Source organism: Xiphias gladius, chromosome 19 (assembly GCF_016859285.1).
Source record: "Xiphias gladius isolate SHS-SW01 ecotype Sanya breed wild chromosome 19, ASM1685928v1, whole genome shotgun sequence".
Taxonomy (NCBI): domain Eukaryota; kingdom Metazoa; phylum Chordata; class Actinopteri; order Istiophoriformes; family Xiphiidae; genus Xiphias; species Xiphias gladius.
Genome location: NC_053418.1, coordinates 9,041,346 through 9,060,469, shown reverse-complemented (window position 1 = coordinate 9,060,469; position 19,124 = coordinate 9,041,346). Strand labels below are relative to the sequence as shown.

At 40.6% G+C, this 19,124-nt stretch overlaps 1 protein-coding gene across 2 annotated transcripts; it reads left to right on the top strand.

The window, feature by feature from the left end:
- The first annotated feature begins 4,988 nt into the window (after nucleotides 1–4,988).
- Nucleotides 4,989–18,615, top strand: plat (plasminogen activator, tissue). Of its 2 annotated transcripts, none has more exons than XM_040156064.1 (15): nucleotides 4,989–5,068; nucleotides 11,148–11,251; nucleotides 11,755–11,797; nucleotides 12,094–12,228; nucleotides 13,062–13,172; nucleotides 14,245–14,419; nucleotides 14,908–14,999; nucleotides 15,093–15,267; nucleotides 15,387–15,472; nucleotides 15,641–15,706; nucleotides 15,808–16,012; nucleotides 16,111–16,247; nucleotides 16,554–16,694; nucleotides 16,897–17,045; nucleotides 17,159–18,615. In XM_040156064.1, the coding sequence occupies exons 2-15, from the start codon at nucleotides 11,189–11,191 to the stop codon at nucleotides 17,324–17,326; spliced, it is 1,746 nt and encodes a 581-aa protein (XP_040011998.1). In that variant the 5' UTR covers nucleotides 4,989–5,068; nucleotides 11,148–11,188; the 3' UTR covers nucleotides 17,327–18,615. The 2 variants fall into 2 exon arrangements, with proteins under 2 accessions (XP_040011998.1, XP_040011997.1); XM_040156063.1 differs by having other exon boundaries at nucleotides 11,755–11,875.
- Nucleotides 18,616–19,124: the final 509 nt, after the last annotated feature.

Sequence of the window (19,124 nt, the reverse complement as noted above, 5' to 3'; positions counted from 1 at the left end):
AGATGTTTTCTCGTGATTTTTATACGGAAACCCTGAGCCCCCCCCCCCCCTTTAAGCTTGGACACGTCGAGACAGGCTTCGTTCCCAGTGGGAGTGAGTGACTGAGTTTGTCTCAGTTCTGCAGTGAAATTAAACTCTGCTGTGTTCGGTGCGTGGAGGTTGGTGATTTTTCTATTTTTTTTTTCTTCTTTATTCTCAACAAATTCCACAAGAAAGACGGGAACCAACAATTAGTCCCATTCCCTACATCCCTACCTTGTCTGCGCACTCAGCCCCCAAGCCCATTGCCCCATGCACCACAGTAAACACGGGTCACAAATACATATTTTTATCTTATTTTAATTTATTTTCAGCTGCAGACGAATACACATTTGGTGCTCTAACGAGTATTAATAGCAGCAGGGCGGAGTATGTGGGACTGAATTAAAATATATATATATATATATATTAAACTCCAGCTAAGGACAATAGCTTCTGCAATTGCAATTTTGAAATGTGCAGCTCGTCCGGTATTCTGCCTTACAAAATCATTTATTAGCTACATGACAAAAAGAGGTGTTAATTTTGAATATTTGTGCAATAAATGCAAAGGATGCATTGCTTCTACTAAAAAAATAATAATCTAAAAATAATAATCTTAAAGTTATATCCACGTGTTGCTATGTTTGCTTGTTGCAGCCAAGTGGTGCCCAGACTGTTCGGGGGCCCCTTAGTGGCCCCCCAGCGTGCTTAAGCAGTTTAAATCTTACAAAATGTAAAAATGAGCTGAATATAATTCTAATTCTGTCCCATCCTACAGAAAAGAAACACATGAGGCCACCGAGGCAAACTGAGACCGGGACACAGGGACATTTAAAGTTTTATTCCCGGGGAAATGTCTGTTAGTCCATAAAGTAGCGTAATAGCTTACAAAAGCACAATTAATGTATTCACTGACGTTATTAAGGAGCCTCTGGGTGCCACTATTTTGGGATGGGCACATAGGCTGAGTTATACAACTTCCCGCTAAAGGTCGGATCAACTTCCGCAAACTATTCAGGACAGCAGAGTCATCCCCTACCGATCTCATTTATATAGTGCTTCATCAGAATCATATCAAAAATACACACAAGAATGTTTTTGGGTTATGTTGTCCGGATACTGTGTCTCAGATACAGTAACAATAACACTATTCTGTAACGCAGATGTTATTTTTCTTATTTTCAGGTAGATCTTAGTCACATGCATCAGATCTACTCAGATAAATTTCCATGAAGATTAAGATGTTCAGCTCAAAATCAGCTTGATGTGTCTTCCCTTAAATCAAATACTCATTTCAATGGTTAATATTCTTTGCAGTGTAATTGTTGATGTAGCGAACGTTGTGTTTGGAGAGGATACACTACAGAATTCCACACTATAGCAGTGACGTTCTTCAGTTCATCATCTGCTTTTCCTGAAACGGGTGAAAGCAGCTCACTTAGGTTTGTTGCAATTAGCAAACTCCATCTTTATCTACGTGCTTATGCACATCTGACGTTTGCTGACGTGATGTTTGGTCCTGTATAAAAACCCCACTTTATCAGATGAGAAATGTTTGGAAGAGAAAAAAACCTTTCCTGTTTATACTAATAATTCCCAGTGAGGATAGTGTGCGACGGATGAGGTTTCATAGAAGTCAAGAACAGCTTTTTAGACTGACACCAGCTTTTGGTTTCAGCTGAACATGCTGTTGCTATTAGCAAAAGTTACTAGCACAACTGCACAGCAGTTTAACTGACGCTAAGACAACCACCATTTTGTCAGTAGCAAATGCTGATAGAAATGTTTTATATACTCCCCAAGTTCCGTTGTTGGAGCATTATCTGTTGATACTTTTTTGCAATTGTGAATTTGTGACTTTTCATTAAGTGTCATTGCCAATAAAAAAAAAAAAAATCTGTAACTGCTGATGCCGCATTCACACATTGTAAGCGTAATGAAAAGTTATTCCAACTCGGCAGCATTCATGCATTATTCCAAGGTAGCTAGCCCCAGTGCTAACCTTGTAGTCACACCAGATAAAATGGCCTAAACTGGCTTCTTCTGTTGTGTTATGTACTTGTAGCAGTTTGTTACCATGTGAACACAGATGCAAAATAACAGTGTACAGCCACTATGAAACTAGCAGAATAGATAAGCCAACAGTTCTGTGCGTCTTTTCCCCAAGTTGGAGACCGTCGCTGTCAGAAATTCCCTCTGTCTCCGACTCTGAATTACAAGTCAGAAGCTGATATCCACAGTTTTTCCCCACTCGGCCGACTGTAATTACGGTTTAAACTATCTGATGTGAACGTGCCATTTTGCCAGATATGTTTAGGCCTATTTGTTTCCTGCATTAACGAGTGGGGGAGAAGATCAATACCACATCATATCTGTCCGTTGGACATAAGCCTACAGCGAGCATCTGGTTAGCGTAGCGTTCTGTCCAAAATAAAAATGTGCCCACGTCTGTCTTTTCCTTTATGTTAAGCTATGCAAAGCTAAGCTAACCTGCTGCTGACTGTAGCTTTATGTTTAGGCCACTGGACAGATATTAGAGTGGTATCAATCTTCTCATTTCATTCTCAATTAGAAAGCGAATTAGCATATTTTTCAAGATGTTGAACTATTTCTGTAAACTGGACTGTTATGTATTTGATCCTTTTACTTTTACTATATATGTTCTATATATGGATTCTATATATGTTAACTAGATTAATGTGTTTTCCTTTCTACAAATCACTGATCTATCACCTATGATACTTAAAATATTATAACTAATTTGACATCTGATTTGTAATCCCTATAGTTGACTGTGTTTCTACATAGCTGTGAGTTGATTATTTGCTTTGTAATATTTGATTAATTTTTTAACGCCTCAACACATTTTTAATAATTTCTGTACTCTGATATGCACAGTGTGCAGCTATATTACTGCTATATTGATTTGATCAAAAAAAACAAACATACACTATTTCATTTATACAGCCTTTTTTTTAAGTCCCTGCTCAAACTTCACCAAGACAGATTCTTGTATTGTCACTATACATGGCACTTGATGCTTTGTTTGTGAGTTTTGAGGGTCTGACTCCAAGCAATTGTGAAAGCATTCACCCACGCATTAAGACAGTAAACAAAAATGTTTAAATCAGTGGATTGTCTGGTTTCTGTAATTCCCCCACAGAATTTACAAATGCCTTTAACTTCCTTTTCTTTCCATGATATAAATAATGGGCAAATACTTTTTTAATCATTCAACACAAGGGAGGAGGTGTGCACTCAATGGTCAGTTGTGTTTAATGAATTTGATAGTAAACGAAAACAGAGAATCACTCAAAGAGATATAATTCCTGGCTGTGCTGGAGGAACCTTATGTAATGCATAACTTTCTGCCTGAATCATCTAAAACAGATACAACGTTAACGTAACCTTCACAACCCCATATGCATGTATATGTGTGTGTGTGTATATGTGTATCTCTTTATGTGTGATTTTCCGCATCAAGCAGTGGGAGTGTGCTCTAAGCTAACACGGATGGAAACAAAGAGGAAAGACACCGAACTATTAGATCCTAAATTGCTATGTTCTCGGCTACTTGATGTGGAGTTAACAGACAGTAAAATACAATGAACACCCGAGGCTAAATGAGTGATTTTCTAGGGTAGGGATGGGTTGAGTGCCAAATGGTTAACCACTCAGATATAGTTTCACCCACAGCCCAACAAAAACAGCCAGAGGGCATTGACAGTGTGAAAAATCAATATTATGCTGGTATTTGTGTTACTCAATTTAAAAGCTTGAGTAACTACAGTTACAGTAAATCACTTACAAATTCCTAATAATCCAGCCCTGAACACTTAAACATGACAGTACCTGATAAAATGCAATACACCTTTTTGCAGATACCATTCACTGTACTGGTGTGGGCTACAATATACTGTATATAGTACCTTTATTTTTATTTTTTGTGCTTCCTGTTGTTATAGATAAGATGATAAAAACGCAGCATTTTTGTTTTATGAGGTTACTTCCCTTCTATTATCTATAATATGCTTCTATTTTAGTACTTCTTTCGCTGCTTGCCGCTAACATTTTTACCTGTGTCGGATCTAAGTTTATCTTCTCTTATTTCTGTACATAATAATAATATCCTAATGTATGTGTCAACATCATGCCTCACGCAAATGTGTGCTCTCTCAAAGGCTGGATTACGAACAGAGCAAAGCCGGCAACTGCCCGGGGGGCCCAGACTCCCAGGGACTCCCCGGTTTTACACCTTCTACATAGTGCAATTAAAACTCTAGTTTTAAGACCTTTACTGTTTTAGTTTATATTTTGTATTTTGGTCACTTGTACAGTTTTAGTAAATTATTAAAGTTTTTAGTAATTATCAAATTACTTTTTTTTTTTTCTGTGTCAAGTAATTAAAAAACAGAAAAACTCAGATCATATTATTCCATCACAGGAGAAACCAACAATTATTTTCACTATCAATGCATCTGACAGTTATTTTATTTAATGACTGATTGATTGTTTAGTGTATACAATGTCAGATAATTTTAATATAATAGTATATTTATATTTTCTCACAGGTGTTAAAAAAGGTCAAACTAACATTACATAAACAACGGCTGTTGAGTTTTAAAATCCTTTGAATTCCATATTTTGTGGCGGTTTTATTTGTCCTTGATGAGCGCACACTGGTGTCTCGGAGAAAGGAGTTGGGGGAAAATGATGGCTGAAAAAGTTTTCCCGGATGAAAACACTTGAAAATAACCCGCTTCTAACTAAACGTGTGATGGTGCCCTCTCAGTCCCGCCTGGGACTGTCTCGCTGCGTATCGGCACCACCCAGCAGGCTGCATCATCATCCGGCCCGGCCAGCCACGCTTCCCCGCTGAGGTCACAGCAGCCCTCCCCCTCCACACGCCGGCAGGACTGGGGCGCTGCGATAAAAGCTGGGAGCAGAGGGATCGCCAACTCAGTCCGAGCGACTATTCCCGAGGACAGTGGCGGCACCACAGCAAACCTACTGAGAAGAAAAACCGTTTCGGACGATCTCATATTTGGTAAGAGCATTCTCCTTTGTTCGCGTTAGGCCTGCAGATCTATCCAGACTATGCACCGTAGCGTTTTCTCCTATTGTGACAGCTTCAGCACTTATTTTCGGTTTTGATTTGAATCGTGCCATTAGAGGGCCTTTATTATCTGTGGTTATGGAGTTATGGAGGGGTGTAGATAATGAAACTGTCTTAAACATTTTGCATGGTTGTTATTTCATGTATCAAGGAGAAATAGATGAAAACTGTTATGCAAGATTCTACTGTAAGACTACATTATATTGAAATATTGCCCAACCATTGTAGTAATGGTCTAATCAACTTAAGGGGAACCTGTAAAAAAAAAAAAAAAAAATCTTTAATTAATTTTATCAAATGCAAATACGATAATCAAATGTAACCGGATAATGATATGGAGTTATCTTGACACACAGTTCTCTTGTCTTATTTAATGTTAATCAGCGAGATCTAATTAACATCTTTGCGAATGGGAAATAAGATCAGAAAGGAATCCACATATAGACATTAATGCTACCATACTCAGTAACCTGCATGTCTATGTAATTAACAGCTGATTCAACATGACACATGTGATATTACATTTTAGCAGACACAATTGAATTGTGGATAGTAAATTCAAAAGTGTATGATTATAGTAGTAGTACTAATTTTCCCATATGGCACAGCCATACTATTTTCCCATAAGTTGGTGAAGCTGTGTGATTTTGGATTGCTGATTTATTTGGCATCCCAACATTTGCTCGCTCTGACTTCAGCAGCGCTTCATTAACTTTCCCTCCATCCACATCCACCTGTTTAATCTGGTGGGAATACTGTAAAAAGTCCCCCACAGTGCCTCCCACATTCCGTTTAAATCCTCAAACACTAAAATCTCTTTGCCACCCAGGATCATAAAGCTTTCTGTTGTTGCTTCTTTAAATGTTACAAGAACATGGTGATATTGTGCTCTGCCGCTGGACACAGTGCGTGTGTGCATTATCAACAAACATCCCTGTTATGATACTGTGATTCTCAGTGCTTCTGTGTGTGTGTGTGTGTGTGTGTGTGTGTGTGTGTGTGTGTGTGTGTGTGTGTGTGTGTGTGTGTGTGTGTTTCTCAGTGTGTCTGTGTGTGTGTGTGTGTGTGTGTGTGTGTGTGTGTGTGTGTGTGTGTGTGTGTGTGTGTGCGCATGTGGTGTGTGTGTATCTTTGCACCTCTCAAGCCAGGGATCTGCACAGGATCACTGAAATGCTGGCTCTTATCAAGTTAATTAGTTGGATTTGTGTCTTCGCTTGCATTGTGGCAATTCTCCTCCCAAGCATCAGTCGGCGTCAGCACCGAGATTCTCCATCACAGTGATACTCTGTACTGTTGTATGTTGAGACAGAGTACAGTTTGTGTCCATTATCAGCATTCCCTGCAGTGTGGTCAGATGGGTGTGTCACACTGATGTTTGTGACTCACGGGATCAGTGGTTTGTGTCTTAAAGCTATAAGTTAAGAGTAGGTCAGACAAAGCAAAGCGCTGGAACAGAGTTGGGCCAGAAGATGAAACTGAACCCCTAGAGATTGTATGATTCAGCACTAGGCTGCAGCTAAGCTTGAATCAGGACAAAAACCCTCTTTCAGATCTCTACTCTTCCTACGTAATATGGGGGTTGTATGTTCATCTAATTGTCTCAGTTCTAGATATAAATCCCATCAATGCCTCCATCTGTGTCTATTCAGCCGTGGAAGCTAGGATGACTCAGGACTGCTCACCCTCTTTTCTGCTGACCTCTGGGATTTGATTTCATCTCCCTCATCTCCGTCTTTTTGGCCCTCTCGACCTTCTCCCTCTTACGTCTACTCTCCCCATCTTTTCATCTCCTTCCACATAGTTGTCTCAGCTCCATTATCTCCTCAGTTTACAGTATATTCATTTCTAATTTCAGCGCCCGCTTCTTTTGATTTATGAGGTGTTTCTTTCTGATAAGGAGTTCAAGGCTTCATATTGTGCACAGAGGGAAGCTGGAAGGTAACAATGCAGCTCTCTGTTCTGCGGGACTTTACGGAGCCAGCTCATGGCTGGTTTATTGAAGCTTGACTGAAAATCCCCTAGTAAAGAATGCATAATACCCTCTAAGTGGTTTACTTACCAACATGACAGCACATGTCATAAGACATCCTCAGCAGACATGCTACACAAATGCAAACCTCTTACATGAAGGAACAACACCTAAACTGAAGCTATTGTAAAAGGTTGAATACATGTTATGATGCTCAGATTTGCTCCCAGAAACTGACACTGCCAGCGTGCTGTGACAAGAGAATGGGAATACTGTTTACGATCCAGTCCCACAAATGTTGAGAACTTCGGTGCCAATGTAAATTAGACCCTAAAAGTGCCACATTGCTCACTGTAAAGATGTTAACTCTGCACTATCCTCCCCTGGGTCCCGGTGGGGGTAGTCCTCCCACTCCGAGTACTTTATGAGTTCTGGCGTTTGCATCGGGGGGACAGTATGAGTAAACTCAGAGATGTGCGGAGTGAACCATGATTTTAACTTCACAGGCAGATGCAGCTGTGCTCCCTGCACACAGTCTAACCATTCTCACTTGTTTAGTAATATCTCACCTCCAACCCTTACAACCTCAGTGCGCCATCATCATTACACATGTCTCGCTAATGGCCCGGTTAACAAACCGCTAAGATGAAACTGCACACTGATAGGAAATGAATAACCTTGGCGGCAAACCATTTAACTTCAGCTCTGGACGTAAATGTGTGTGCGTGGGAGTGTGTTTGTGTGTGTGGATGCACTAAATTGGCGTATCTCAGAACTGTTGTTAAGAGGCTGCTCTTGACTCATAGTCTGGCTGCTGCTGCTTCAAAGATGTTTTCATTTCTTCCACTCATATTTGACCTACTAACTGGGATAAAACCACACTCTCTGCAGGCTGCATACTTGGTTATACACGTTGCAGCTAACAACAGATTGGGTGTAACTGGGCTTTAAAATGCTTCAGTGCCTGTGGGACGACGGTGTCCGGCTCACTTTTTTAGAGAGGCTTGCTCGACATATCGATAGCTCTGGTATAGCTGGTGTAGCTATGGCATATATAGTGATCCAAGCAATGCGTGTACATCAGAGTTTGGTTGTATCTCATTCTCCTCAAGGCGGGAAGAAGATGTTAAGAGTTAACTTGTGCTTTGCTTATGTATCTCATTGGTAATAATGCTCTATTAAAAATTCTAGCTTTTGACCCCTGACCCCTATGCAGTAAGAAGGATTACTGACATAGTATGACTAGGGTACAGACCTGAATTAAAGGTTTTTTTTGTTGTTGCACTTGATCAGTTTTTACATCTTTTATTTACTGGTTATAAGTTTGCTGTAAACCCATAGTTGTTGCCAGTTACATGAAAAACCTCACGGACATCCCTGATTATTTGGATTACTGTTCTGTAATGAACTATCATATTTGAAACATTCAGAATTCTCATAAAATGCATTTTGTAACAGAAATTCTCCGGGCGAACCTAAATTCACATCAAATATTTCTTCATTTTGAAATAGTCTTAGTTATCATGAAAAAAGAAAAAGAAAAAGATCTATATTCAAAGCTAATGAAAGATTCTCAGAGTAAGATAAATGCAAGAAACACATAAACAGTTTCTGGACAGAGGTTCTGAGTTGATCATCTTTAAGAAGTTAGTTTCACTGTATATAAAACTAAAAGGGTAGCCACAGTTTTACACTGTATCCTGTAAATGAGATTTTGTCATATACACGTTTATTTTGTGTGTTTGTGTCTGTTCATTTGTATTAAATGTTATAACACGGGCCACAAAAACAGCTGAAAATCCTGCCAATTGCTTTGTGGGATTGTTAAAGGAGCAACGGTGATGACCCCCAAACAGGGCCTCTGCATGTCGGATACCACAGACTTTAAAAAGAGTGGGATATACATGTGTTCATGTCTGATGTGCGCATGTTGGCCTGTGTGTCTGTGTGCGCTTGTGTTGATATTTGCGCACATTTCCGAGATGCATGGGGCCCGCACTGGCAGCACTTTAGCAGGAAACACGTGTTTTTGGCTGACATGGCCCGAGAGAGGGGCGACTGAACTGAACAGCTGCATAAAGGAAACAAAAAGGAAAGTAGTGTGCTGTTGTCACCCTGCCAGTGAGGCTCAGTTGGGGGGTAAAAGCGCAGGACAACAGGGTTTCTATTTGTTTGAGGCAAGGATTGCTTTCAAGGGACCTGTGAGTGAGTATGTGAATGCACGTGCGTGCTCGTGTTTTAAAAGTGAAGCCCTTAGAAAGGGTCTTTGTTCCAATGAACAATGAGCAGAATGAACATTAAATCTTTGTGTACAGTTGTTGATTAGCTCCACGTTCCTGAGCCCTTTGTGCATGTGTGTGAGAGAGTATGTATGTGTGTGTGTGTGTGTGTGTGTGTGTGTGTGTGTGTGTGTGTGTGTGTGTGTGTGTGTGTGTGTGTGTGTGTGTCTGTGTGTGTGTGTGTGTGGGGGGTTGCCGGCATTGCTGTCTTACCTTGCTGATACATCAAAACACAGTGCTGTTCTCTATTAGCTCAGTAAACCACAGAAGGTGAGTCAGAGGAGAGCAGAGTGTAAAAATGTGTCCAAGAATAGAAGTGTCCGTTCCAGGCATGTTTGCAGACGTTTTGTTGTGGGTTATTACGGTTGTTACAGTTATTTTTAAAGTAGCTCGGAAGTTCTTTATACTGAGGTAATTTTTACATTTCAGCCCTGATTGTGTGCAGCTGTCTTTTTCTTTTCTTTCCCATTTCCCTCTCTACTCATTCTTCTTCTCTCCCCCTCCTTCTTTTGTGACTCATATTTAATTACACTCGCCTAAGGAGCAACAGGCACTCAAAATATGATTCCTTTAAAACAGAAAAGAGGGACAAGTCTGATACCCACAACTTCTTCTACAAGTATAAAAGGGAAATAGAAATGTGAGTTTAGTTACTTTTTCTAGCTCCACACTTTCCCTTCTGTTTCCTCATCCTTCCCTTTACAATCCTGAGTCACTTTATCGTCCTACAGCTTCTGCTTTGCTCTGTTAGAGAAGGAATACTGCCAGTGTGGTGCAGAAACTTTCTGCTGCACATGCTGCCTTTCATTTCTCCGGGGTTGTCCAGATTGTTTTGTTGGATGTGGTGGTCAGTGTCTCATTTTTAGCATAATGATAATCAGCTTCCTGTTTATTCCCAGTGGGGAAGGAACAGATGAATTATGATAACTGGATTGGTTTTACGGTATGTGAATGTACATACGTTGAAGGAGTGGGCCTGTAAGAGGAATGTGACAAGAAAACAAGGGAAATCAGAGAAATTTATTTAATGACGACGTCAAAAAAAAAATTTTTGAACTCATTCACTCTCCCATCAGACTGTCCTGCAAGGGCTGTTAAAACTTCCTGTCAACACATCTTCAGTAAACTAGGAAAAACCTCCAGTTTCCCACAAGCGCCCCACCTTGCCCACCCTTTCCTCCCTAATGGTGTCCTGAACCCCAAAGGGAGCTTTACAGAGGCATATATAGGGATGGAGGAAGGAAGCTGAACAGAGAAACAGTGCAGCTGACAGAAGGTGACCGGTGTCGTTCATTTTCCTGCAATTGTTAGCACAGTATTGATGACAAATTTATGACAAAAGATTTATAAAGAAAACACACAACAATGAAAACCCTGCTTGGATTTTTACCAGTAAATCAGTCACCTCTATGTATACGGTTGCCAGTGTTTTCAGAATGTGTGTGTTCGTGTTGTGTCAGTAGTGACATGCAAAGAACGCTTTGCAATCTCTTGCAATCTCTTTTTTAGGAAATAAATGATCAGTTTTCTCCTTATTCACAACGTGACCATTTATAACTTTTATAATATATTATACATTGCATGGCCAGAATCTAATTTCATACAATTGTTGACTCAGAATTTTTTGTTTGTTTGTCTAAAACATTGTAAAAAATTGCGTAACAATGCTTAGTGAAGGAATATAGTAACTGATCCGTGCAAATCCAATGGCATTTATTCAAGAGCAGTTGGTGCTTAATGTTTATTTATATTCTACTTCCAGAAAACCGAAGATCACTTGAGTCAAAGGCCACTTGAGTAGTTATGACCAGATCACTCGGGCTATTAATTCTCCTTTCCGCGCTCTGCTGCTGCCTAGCGGACAATGTAAGTACTACACCCGTTGCCATGAGTGGTGCACATGAGTGGTTCTGCATGCTTCAGCCCATTAACTGCAAATCCTGCATACTTAGGAAGGGCTCATCTTAATACATGATGACATTCAAAACATACAAAACATACATACAAAACCTACTTCTTTAATCTTTTAACAGAATGAGTAATCATTCATTTTTCATTTTGATTTTGAAACAATATAGCTCAAAACTAACTGCCGTCCTGCAGACAACTTTCAAATCTTGGATTTTGGAGCCCTGCTGTAATGTGTGTATCAACAAGTGATGTTTGATTAAAACTTAAATGCAGTTAAAACTTGATCGGGATGGATTGCCCACCGCATGTGAAGAAAGTTTCACGCCTCCGCAAGTTTATTTTCACAGTATCTTGAAGAAATTAAATAAAAGCGCTTGCTGCCTCGGTTGGAAACCAATACCGTGCAACCAGTTCCCATCCGCTGCTGCCCTGTGTTTAACTCGTCTTTTCTTTTGCAGGTGGAGCTGCTCCGCACTAAGAGAGGGACTCGTTTTTACAGAGGTGAGCCTGACAGGCAGCCAGCTAGACGGACGCTTATTATTCATGTCCAGAAGTCTTCACCTTCCTTTGACACGTCCTGTGAGCTCCATCACTCTTTTCCTTCCCTAATAGCACCATCACCATCCTCACTTTCTATTGATTTTCGGTAGTCATTCATTTGTTTGTGTTCCTCTCACTTTTTGTACCTTTATGTTTGTAACTCCTTTTCTATGTGACAATGATTCAGTTTTCTTCTTCCTGTTTGATCGGCTGTATACTTATTGTTTGTGTGTGGGTGTGTGTGTGTGTTCTCTCAGTACTTTGTGTGGATAGCGAGACATCAGCAGTGCGTAGTGTTCGGGAAACTTGGCTGCGATGGAGGGGGAAGCGTGTGGAGTTTTGCCGTTGTGCATTAGGAGGACGAGAGCGTTGTCATATTGTGCCTGTCATCAGTGAGTGTGATATGAATCCACAGAAACACAAACACACGTGGACTGGCTGGCCTACTCACTTTACTTTATTGTCAGACTTTTTTGTTTGCAATGAGCAGAATATGATTTTCTGTTTGTTAATTTGTGTGTCAATCAGCTTTCTCGTCCTTACTAACCTCTCTGTCTTTCATTATAAATCCATTTTACCTCTAACCTGCTATGGCAACCTCAGATGATTATTTTTTATTGGCTTTCCTCGCTCATGTGTCCAAATCTCTGTGATTTCATTGCATCCAAATGAAGAGCTGTTGGGTTTCTGTGTTTTTGAGTGGGTGTAGTTTAGTCTGATGTACTTTTGCCAGACCACTTTCACCCCCACTGACGAATTCTGTGAAGCATAATTGCCCCTCCCTCAGACAAATTACAACCACATTTTCAATCTGCACCGTCTGTGAGCTCATACCACTGGGAGCGAGAGGGGTGCTGTTTTTCTGAACGCTGGCCTTTAGGAAATGTTGAAATAATAAATGACAAAACCGGACTGGTGATGGCAGAAAGACAGTTTTGCTCTCGAACGAAACCCTTGCCATGACATGATATTTTTAAAGTGAGGCTTTGAAGACGTTCCTCGTTAAGAAGAGAGGTCAGGATGAACCATGCTCACAGACCTTACTAATACACACTAGTTAGTGTTTCTATGTCAAATGTGATACACAAGGCCAAACCCACGAAATTAATTCTCTGTCTACACAAGTGGTCATGGCCAATCAATCATATTCTGATTATTCAGATTGTTTTTGGGCTGAAGAACTGGATGACAAATGACTAACTGGGTCTCTGTCTGCCCTTTCCAGATTGCTATGTGTCTCAGTGTTATAACGGTGGAGTCTGTAAGGAGGCCGTGTACACTTCGGACTACATTTGCCAGTGTCCCGCAGGCTTCAGTGGGACTCATTGTGAGATCAGTAAGTACTCAACAAACTCATCAATTTAGGCCACGATTTTATTTTATTATTTTCTTTATTGAATTACTGGCCAATTTTTTTCTCAATGAAATGTGAGAACATTTTGAAAAATTATGGGGAAAAAAAAAAAATTAATTTTCCAGTGTGCAACGTGAGACCGTACTTTGTCCGACCAACAGCCCAAAACCCAAATATTCAGTTTACAATTATGGGAAAAAGAAAAAAGCTGCAAATCCTCACAACAGAGAAACCAGAACCAGAGAATAGTCGCAGATTCGTTTTCAGTTAATTGACTAATTTAGTTAATTGACCTATAACTTCAGCTCTACTTTAAACTCTTATTTACACTTCCTGTGCTGCAACAGGTAGACCCTGGTTATTCCTCTATGTCTAGTATTCGCATATGTTTTACTTTAGAGCAACAATAAACCCAGCCGTGTCCATAGCAGGGTGTCCAACACTGATTAAAATGTTCTACGAACTAGTTAGTGACTCTTGATAAGGTCACAGTCTGACTGGGTGACTCATACAGGGGTTTCATGTGTCTGTGGATTGGAGAGAAGAAGAGAGGATCATAAACAATGGAAAGACATTCTGGGATATGGATGTTTGTGTTTCTGCGGCCGACTTTTGGAGGCTTTAGGTACACCCCACCCTTTCGGAGGGGATAATTTCGCAAACCACAGTGGTCACAGCCAAGTGATTTCAGCCAAAGAGTAATGAGTTACGATGGCCAGACTCAGTGAATACGCAATAATCATAGTTTATGATTGGTCATTGTTTTAAACCACGAACCACGAAATAAAAACCAATAAGACAAAACTTGTGAGTTTAGTGTTAGAAACAGTGTTTAGAAATATAGTGTTAGAAAAGTGTTTTAGTGTTTATTAGAAATAAAAATTGTTTTCATAATTTGTCCAAACATTTTGAATGGTTTAAGTTTTTCCAGATCCAATAAATGTGCTTTATTGTGTCAGTATTAAGGAACTATGTCAGTTAATAATGTGATATCTGTCTCATATATTAATAAGTGACACTACATTCAGTTTACCTGTGTCTCCGTCTCCAACAGACACCAATGAGAAGTGTGTTGTGGGTCAGGGTCAAGGGTATCGTGGGACATGGAGTCACAGCTATACAGGGGCAGAGTGCATCAACTGGAACTCGACATCTCTGAGAGGAAGGAGGTTCACAGCCAGGAAAGTGGACGCCAGCAGGCTTGGACTGGGCAATCACAACTTCTGCAGGTATGTGACCACTGCAGTCTTTTTAGTGCCGGAGCATCTGTAGGCATAAACCGCAAACATTCACTGTGTCCATGTGATTAAATCAAGGGGGGGTTCTGAGAATCCAAAACATACTGGTCAACTGGTCATACTGGTTTTTTGAAAGGCAAAAACTTATATACAAGTCCAATGGGTATAAACAAGCAGACAATCTGGCAAAGAGTAGGTGGAAATGCTTATATGTATATACAGTCGATATATATATTTATATAAGGAGACAAAATGGTTATAGGACCTCAAATTTCAGGTGAATTGGTGACTTGGTAGGAAAACAGGCGGAAAAAAGATTCAAAAATTAAGAACTTGATGGTGTGACAATCTGTGAATTTTGCGAAACCTTGTTGGGGTGATGTATTTTAATTTTAATCATCATTTTAAAACTGTTTTTTAAATTAGCCATGAACATACATATTTACTCATTGACCTTGCCTTTCTTTTTCACCCTTTAGGAACCCTGACAATGACAGCAATCCTTGGTGTTACGTCTATAAAGGCACTCAGATCGCCTGGGACTTCTGTTCTTTGCCCAAATGTCCAGAAGGTACAGCTTTACAAGAAGCAAATATTGAACGTAAGCTGAAAGACTAACAATTAAACACTTAACCGACTGTTTTTTCTGTGTGTTTTGGAGCAGATAAGTACAGAGACTGTGTCGTAGACTCTGGTCAGTCATACAGAGGCACAACATCTGTCACTAAGAGTGGCTCTCACTGTCTTCCGTGGGACTCTCCTGCTATCAGGCACAAGCTCAACAATGCTTGGATATCTGATGCATTGGAGCTGGGCCTGGGCAGCCACAACTTCTGCAGGTAGAGTCGCCAGCGCACAGTATGATAAAACTAACACACATGGGAGGTTCCCCTCGCATGCAGGAAGATCAGAATAACTCTAAGGTTTTCATCGCATTTCTTCTTCCTTTATCCAACAGGAATCCAGATGATGAAACAGGTCCATGGTGTCACACCTACAAAGACATGCGGCTGACCTGGGAGCTGTGCGACATACCTAAATGCTGTAAGATCCCTTATTTCATTGGTTTGATTTTGCAGCAATGTTGAAGCATAGAAGTAATATTATTAAGACTGATGCAAGAAGACAGCTACTCGTCAGAAGTGTAGGAACTAAAATTGTCCGTGCAGCAGTGTGCTAACAGACTGCCCATACTTGTTGCCTATTTTTTAGCGAAACGTCCATCTATCATCACCACTCTCGGACCACGTGCCCCCTCCACCAACAACAGTAACAGAGGTAGGACATCCTCAGTCACCCAGAGTAAATTTCCTCTGATGTGTTTTGCTTGTAGTAATTTTCTTTTTAAACTATCATCCTCCAACCCATCCCGTCTGTAGCAACATGCGGCCAGCGTTTGGATAACTCCCTGAATCGCCCGGCGTACCGCATATTTGGGGGCAGCAAGAGCGACATCTCGGAGCAGCCGTGGCAGGCGGCCATTAATGTTTACCAGGCCCGTCGTAGACAACACTTTCACAGATGTGGAGGAGTCCTCATTGACTCCTGTTGGGTCCTGTCTGCTGCACACTGCTTCGAGGAAAGGTAGGAAAGATTCACATCCTCACTCATCTACACACACAAAATTCATCATTTAAAATGTTCGCCATGCAACATACAAACATATTCCCTATCTTTTTCAGTGATAAAGCAGAAAAATTGGAAGTGATTTTGGGAAGAACGTTTCGGAAACAGAGTTCCAGCAGCGAGCAGATTTTCAAGGTTGAGAAATACTGGATCCATGAGAAATTTGACCTTGAAAAATTTGACAATGACATCGGTGAGTGAGCATTTCAAGAGACAATAATCATACACTCTTTCATTTTTTTTTACTGAAAACCGTGTATCCACGAAATGTCAGATTTTTATAAACTAAGAGAAACTGCACTTTGAAACAGAGTTTATGCATGCTATAAAGTGAGTGATGGAAATTGAATGAGGCATTGTAGTTGTCATGTTCTCCTCCAGCAGTGATGATATGGAACCTTATGGGGCAGCAAAAGCTTGTCAAATCATCCCTCGGTCATCATCCCACATCTTCCCAGTGCATTACCCTGACTTTCCTGTGGTCACTTTCCACTTGCAGCTCTCCTGAAGCTGAAGACGGACATTGGCATCTGTGCTGTAAACTCTCCAGAGGTTCTTCCTGCGTGTCTGCCTGATCCTGGGCTGGTGCTGCCCAGCTGGACTGAGTGCGAGATCTCAGGCTATGGAAGAGACAAAGAATGTAAGCAAACATCCCAACATAATTCATGGCATTCTCTAATGTTGCGCGGCTACTGCTGTGGCAAATGTATCTCACAAGCGAGTTGGTGACACTTAGCTGACTGACCAGCAGAGGGCAGTGTAAGCAACCTTTATCACAAACCATTTATTGGTTTATTTTTGGAGAGGAGACGCTGAAGTATTAATTTAAACACTCTCCACAGTTTCTGCAGAGTACTCAGAGCGTGTGAAGAGAGGTTATGTACGGCTGTGGCCCAACGAGCGCTGCATCCCGGATGTGCTGTCTGGACGCCCAGTTACCGCCAACATGCTGTGTGCGGGTGATACCCGAGGCCTCGATGACGCCTGCAAGGTGAGAACGCCTGATTTGTACACTTAACCTCCTTGTTGAATCAGTGCTGATATCATTACTCAATCTAATTTTTTCTTTCTCTCTCCATTTTTCTTCTTGAACCTCACCCGCAGGGCGACTCTGGTGGCCCGCTCGTCTGTCGAAACAAGGACAGGATGACTCTGATGGGTGTGATCAGCTGGGGCGACGGATGCGGGCAGAAGGATAAGCCTGGGGTCTACACCCGTGTCACCAATTACATCGACTGGATCAACAGGAAAATGAAGGCAAACCTGGTCTAAAGTAAGAGAGACTGCAAAGAAGATGTTGTTGGATAACCATACCCATAAAGACAATGGGTAAAAGAGCAAAAGCAGACATGTTTAGCATTGGGGAGATAGACAGAGAGGTCCACAGGACACTCAGGGCTCTTGTTTATCTGTTGATCGAAATCCAAACTGATGGAGGTTTTAAACCAGCAGGACAATCCTACAGAGATGCACAAGATGAACCTCAGTCATGAGTTTTCATGCACAATGTAGCTCCATGTTCTCAAGTTTTCTGTTCTTTACTGTGTCAAATGTGGCAGTATACATGGACAGAAACACAGAACAAACTCTTTCTCCTCTGTCTGGGTCATCTCGGTCGAAATAATAATTTTTAAAATCTTTTTATGCATAAAAAGTTTCCATGTATTTTCTCAATATTGCCTCCACCAAACTGAAGTGTCCTCAGTGAACCTAACAGGATATATGGGAAATATCAGCATGTTCCTCTGCGCTCTCTGGCTGGCTTTATGCTGGTTTATACAAAGAAGTCACAGTGGTAGACTTCAGCTCAGTAGCACTTCTCATTCAGAAGAATACTCAGTCAACACAGGCATTTACTTTGCACAGTAAAGTAAGTCACATAGGAGTGTTTCTGCTACTCCGAAGGGAATTTTTTTTTTTTGTGCAAAGATTGTGTTAAAGACTTGTCTTCTACATATGAGGTGAGCTTGGCTTAAATATTTTTAATGCTAAAAGTTCATGCATTTGCTTACTTAGGGGTTGAGGGGTTCCAGACCTTCATTCAAACCACCAAACTGTACTGTATCTGCTGGTTCAGACTCTGCTTGTTTTTTGCAGTTTTCTCTCCTTTTGCTCCCTGCCATCTTGTAGATGGGAAAAGATTTAGACGTGTGGAGGCAGGAAACTCTGAACGCCATTCAACAAACCAAAGTCTTTTGCCTTAAACTTCATTATAGAGGGAGAGCAAAACGTTTTTGTACTGGATTTCTAGAGCACTTCTCCACCAGACACCTGGGTTGAGCCCAGTATGTATGTAACATTTATATTGTCTGATTGTTGATTTTATATTGAAAATGACATTGGGATGGTTTTTCTGTCCTACTTTAAATTCCTTAATGACTGCAAAGCTTAACAAACTCCCTTTGTTCTGTGATAGATTATCCAGAGAAACTGGGTTTTAGATGTTTTGTGCTAAGTTAATATTTATATGTATTTTATTGCTTTGTAGAAACTTTATTGTTACGTACTGTGTGTACTGTATCTTAATAATTTATTGTCACTGTTATTGTAGCCACATTTGAGAACACATTCCTTTTTAAATAAATAATATTTGGAATAAATATCTTTATGTGTCATGTTTTTTGACCTTTTTGTGGCATTTTATTGTTTCCAGTAAATCCCTCATAGATTAATTACACTATGACTGCTTAAGGATTACTAGGATTACTTTTTTTTTTTTTTGTGCAAAGATTGTGTTAAAGACTTGTCTTCTACATATGAGGTGAGCTTGGCTTAAATATTTTTAATGCTAAAAGTTCATGCATTTGCTTACTTAGGGGTTGAGGGGTTCCAGACCTTCATTCAAACCACCAAACTGTACTGTATCTGCTGGTTCAGACTCTGCTTGTTTTTTGCAGTTTTCTCTCCTTTTGCTCCCTGCCATCTTGTAGATGGGAAAAGATTTAGACGTGTGGAGGCAGGAAACTCTGAACGCCATTCAACAAACCAAAGTCTTTTGCCTTAAACTTCATTATAGAGGGAGAGCAAAACGTTTTTGTACTGGATTTCTAGAGCACTTCTCCACCAGACA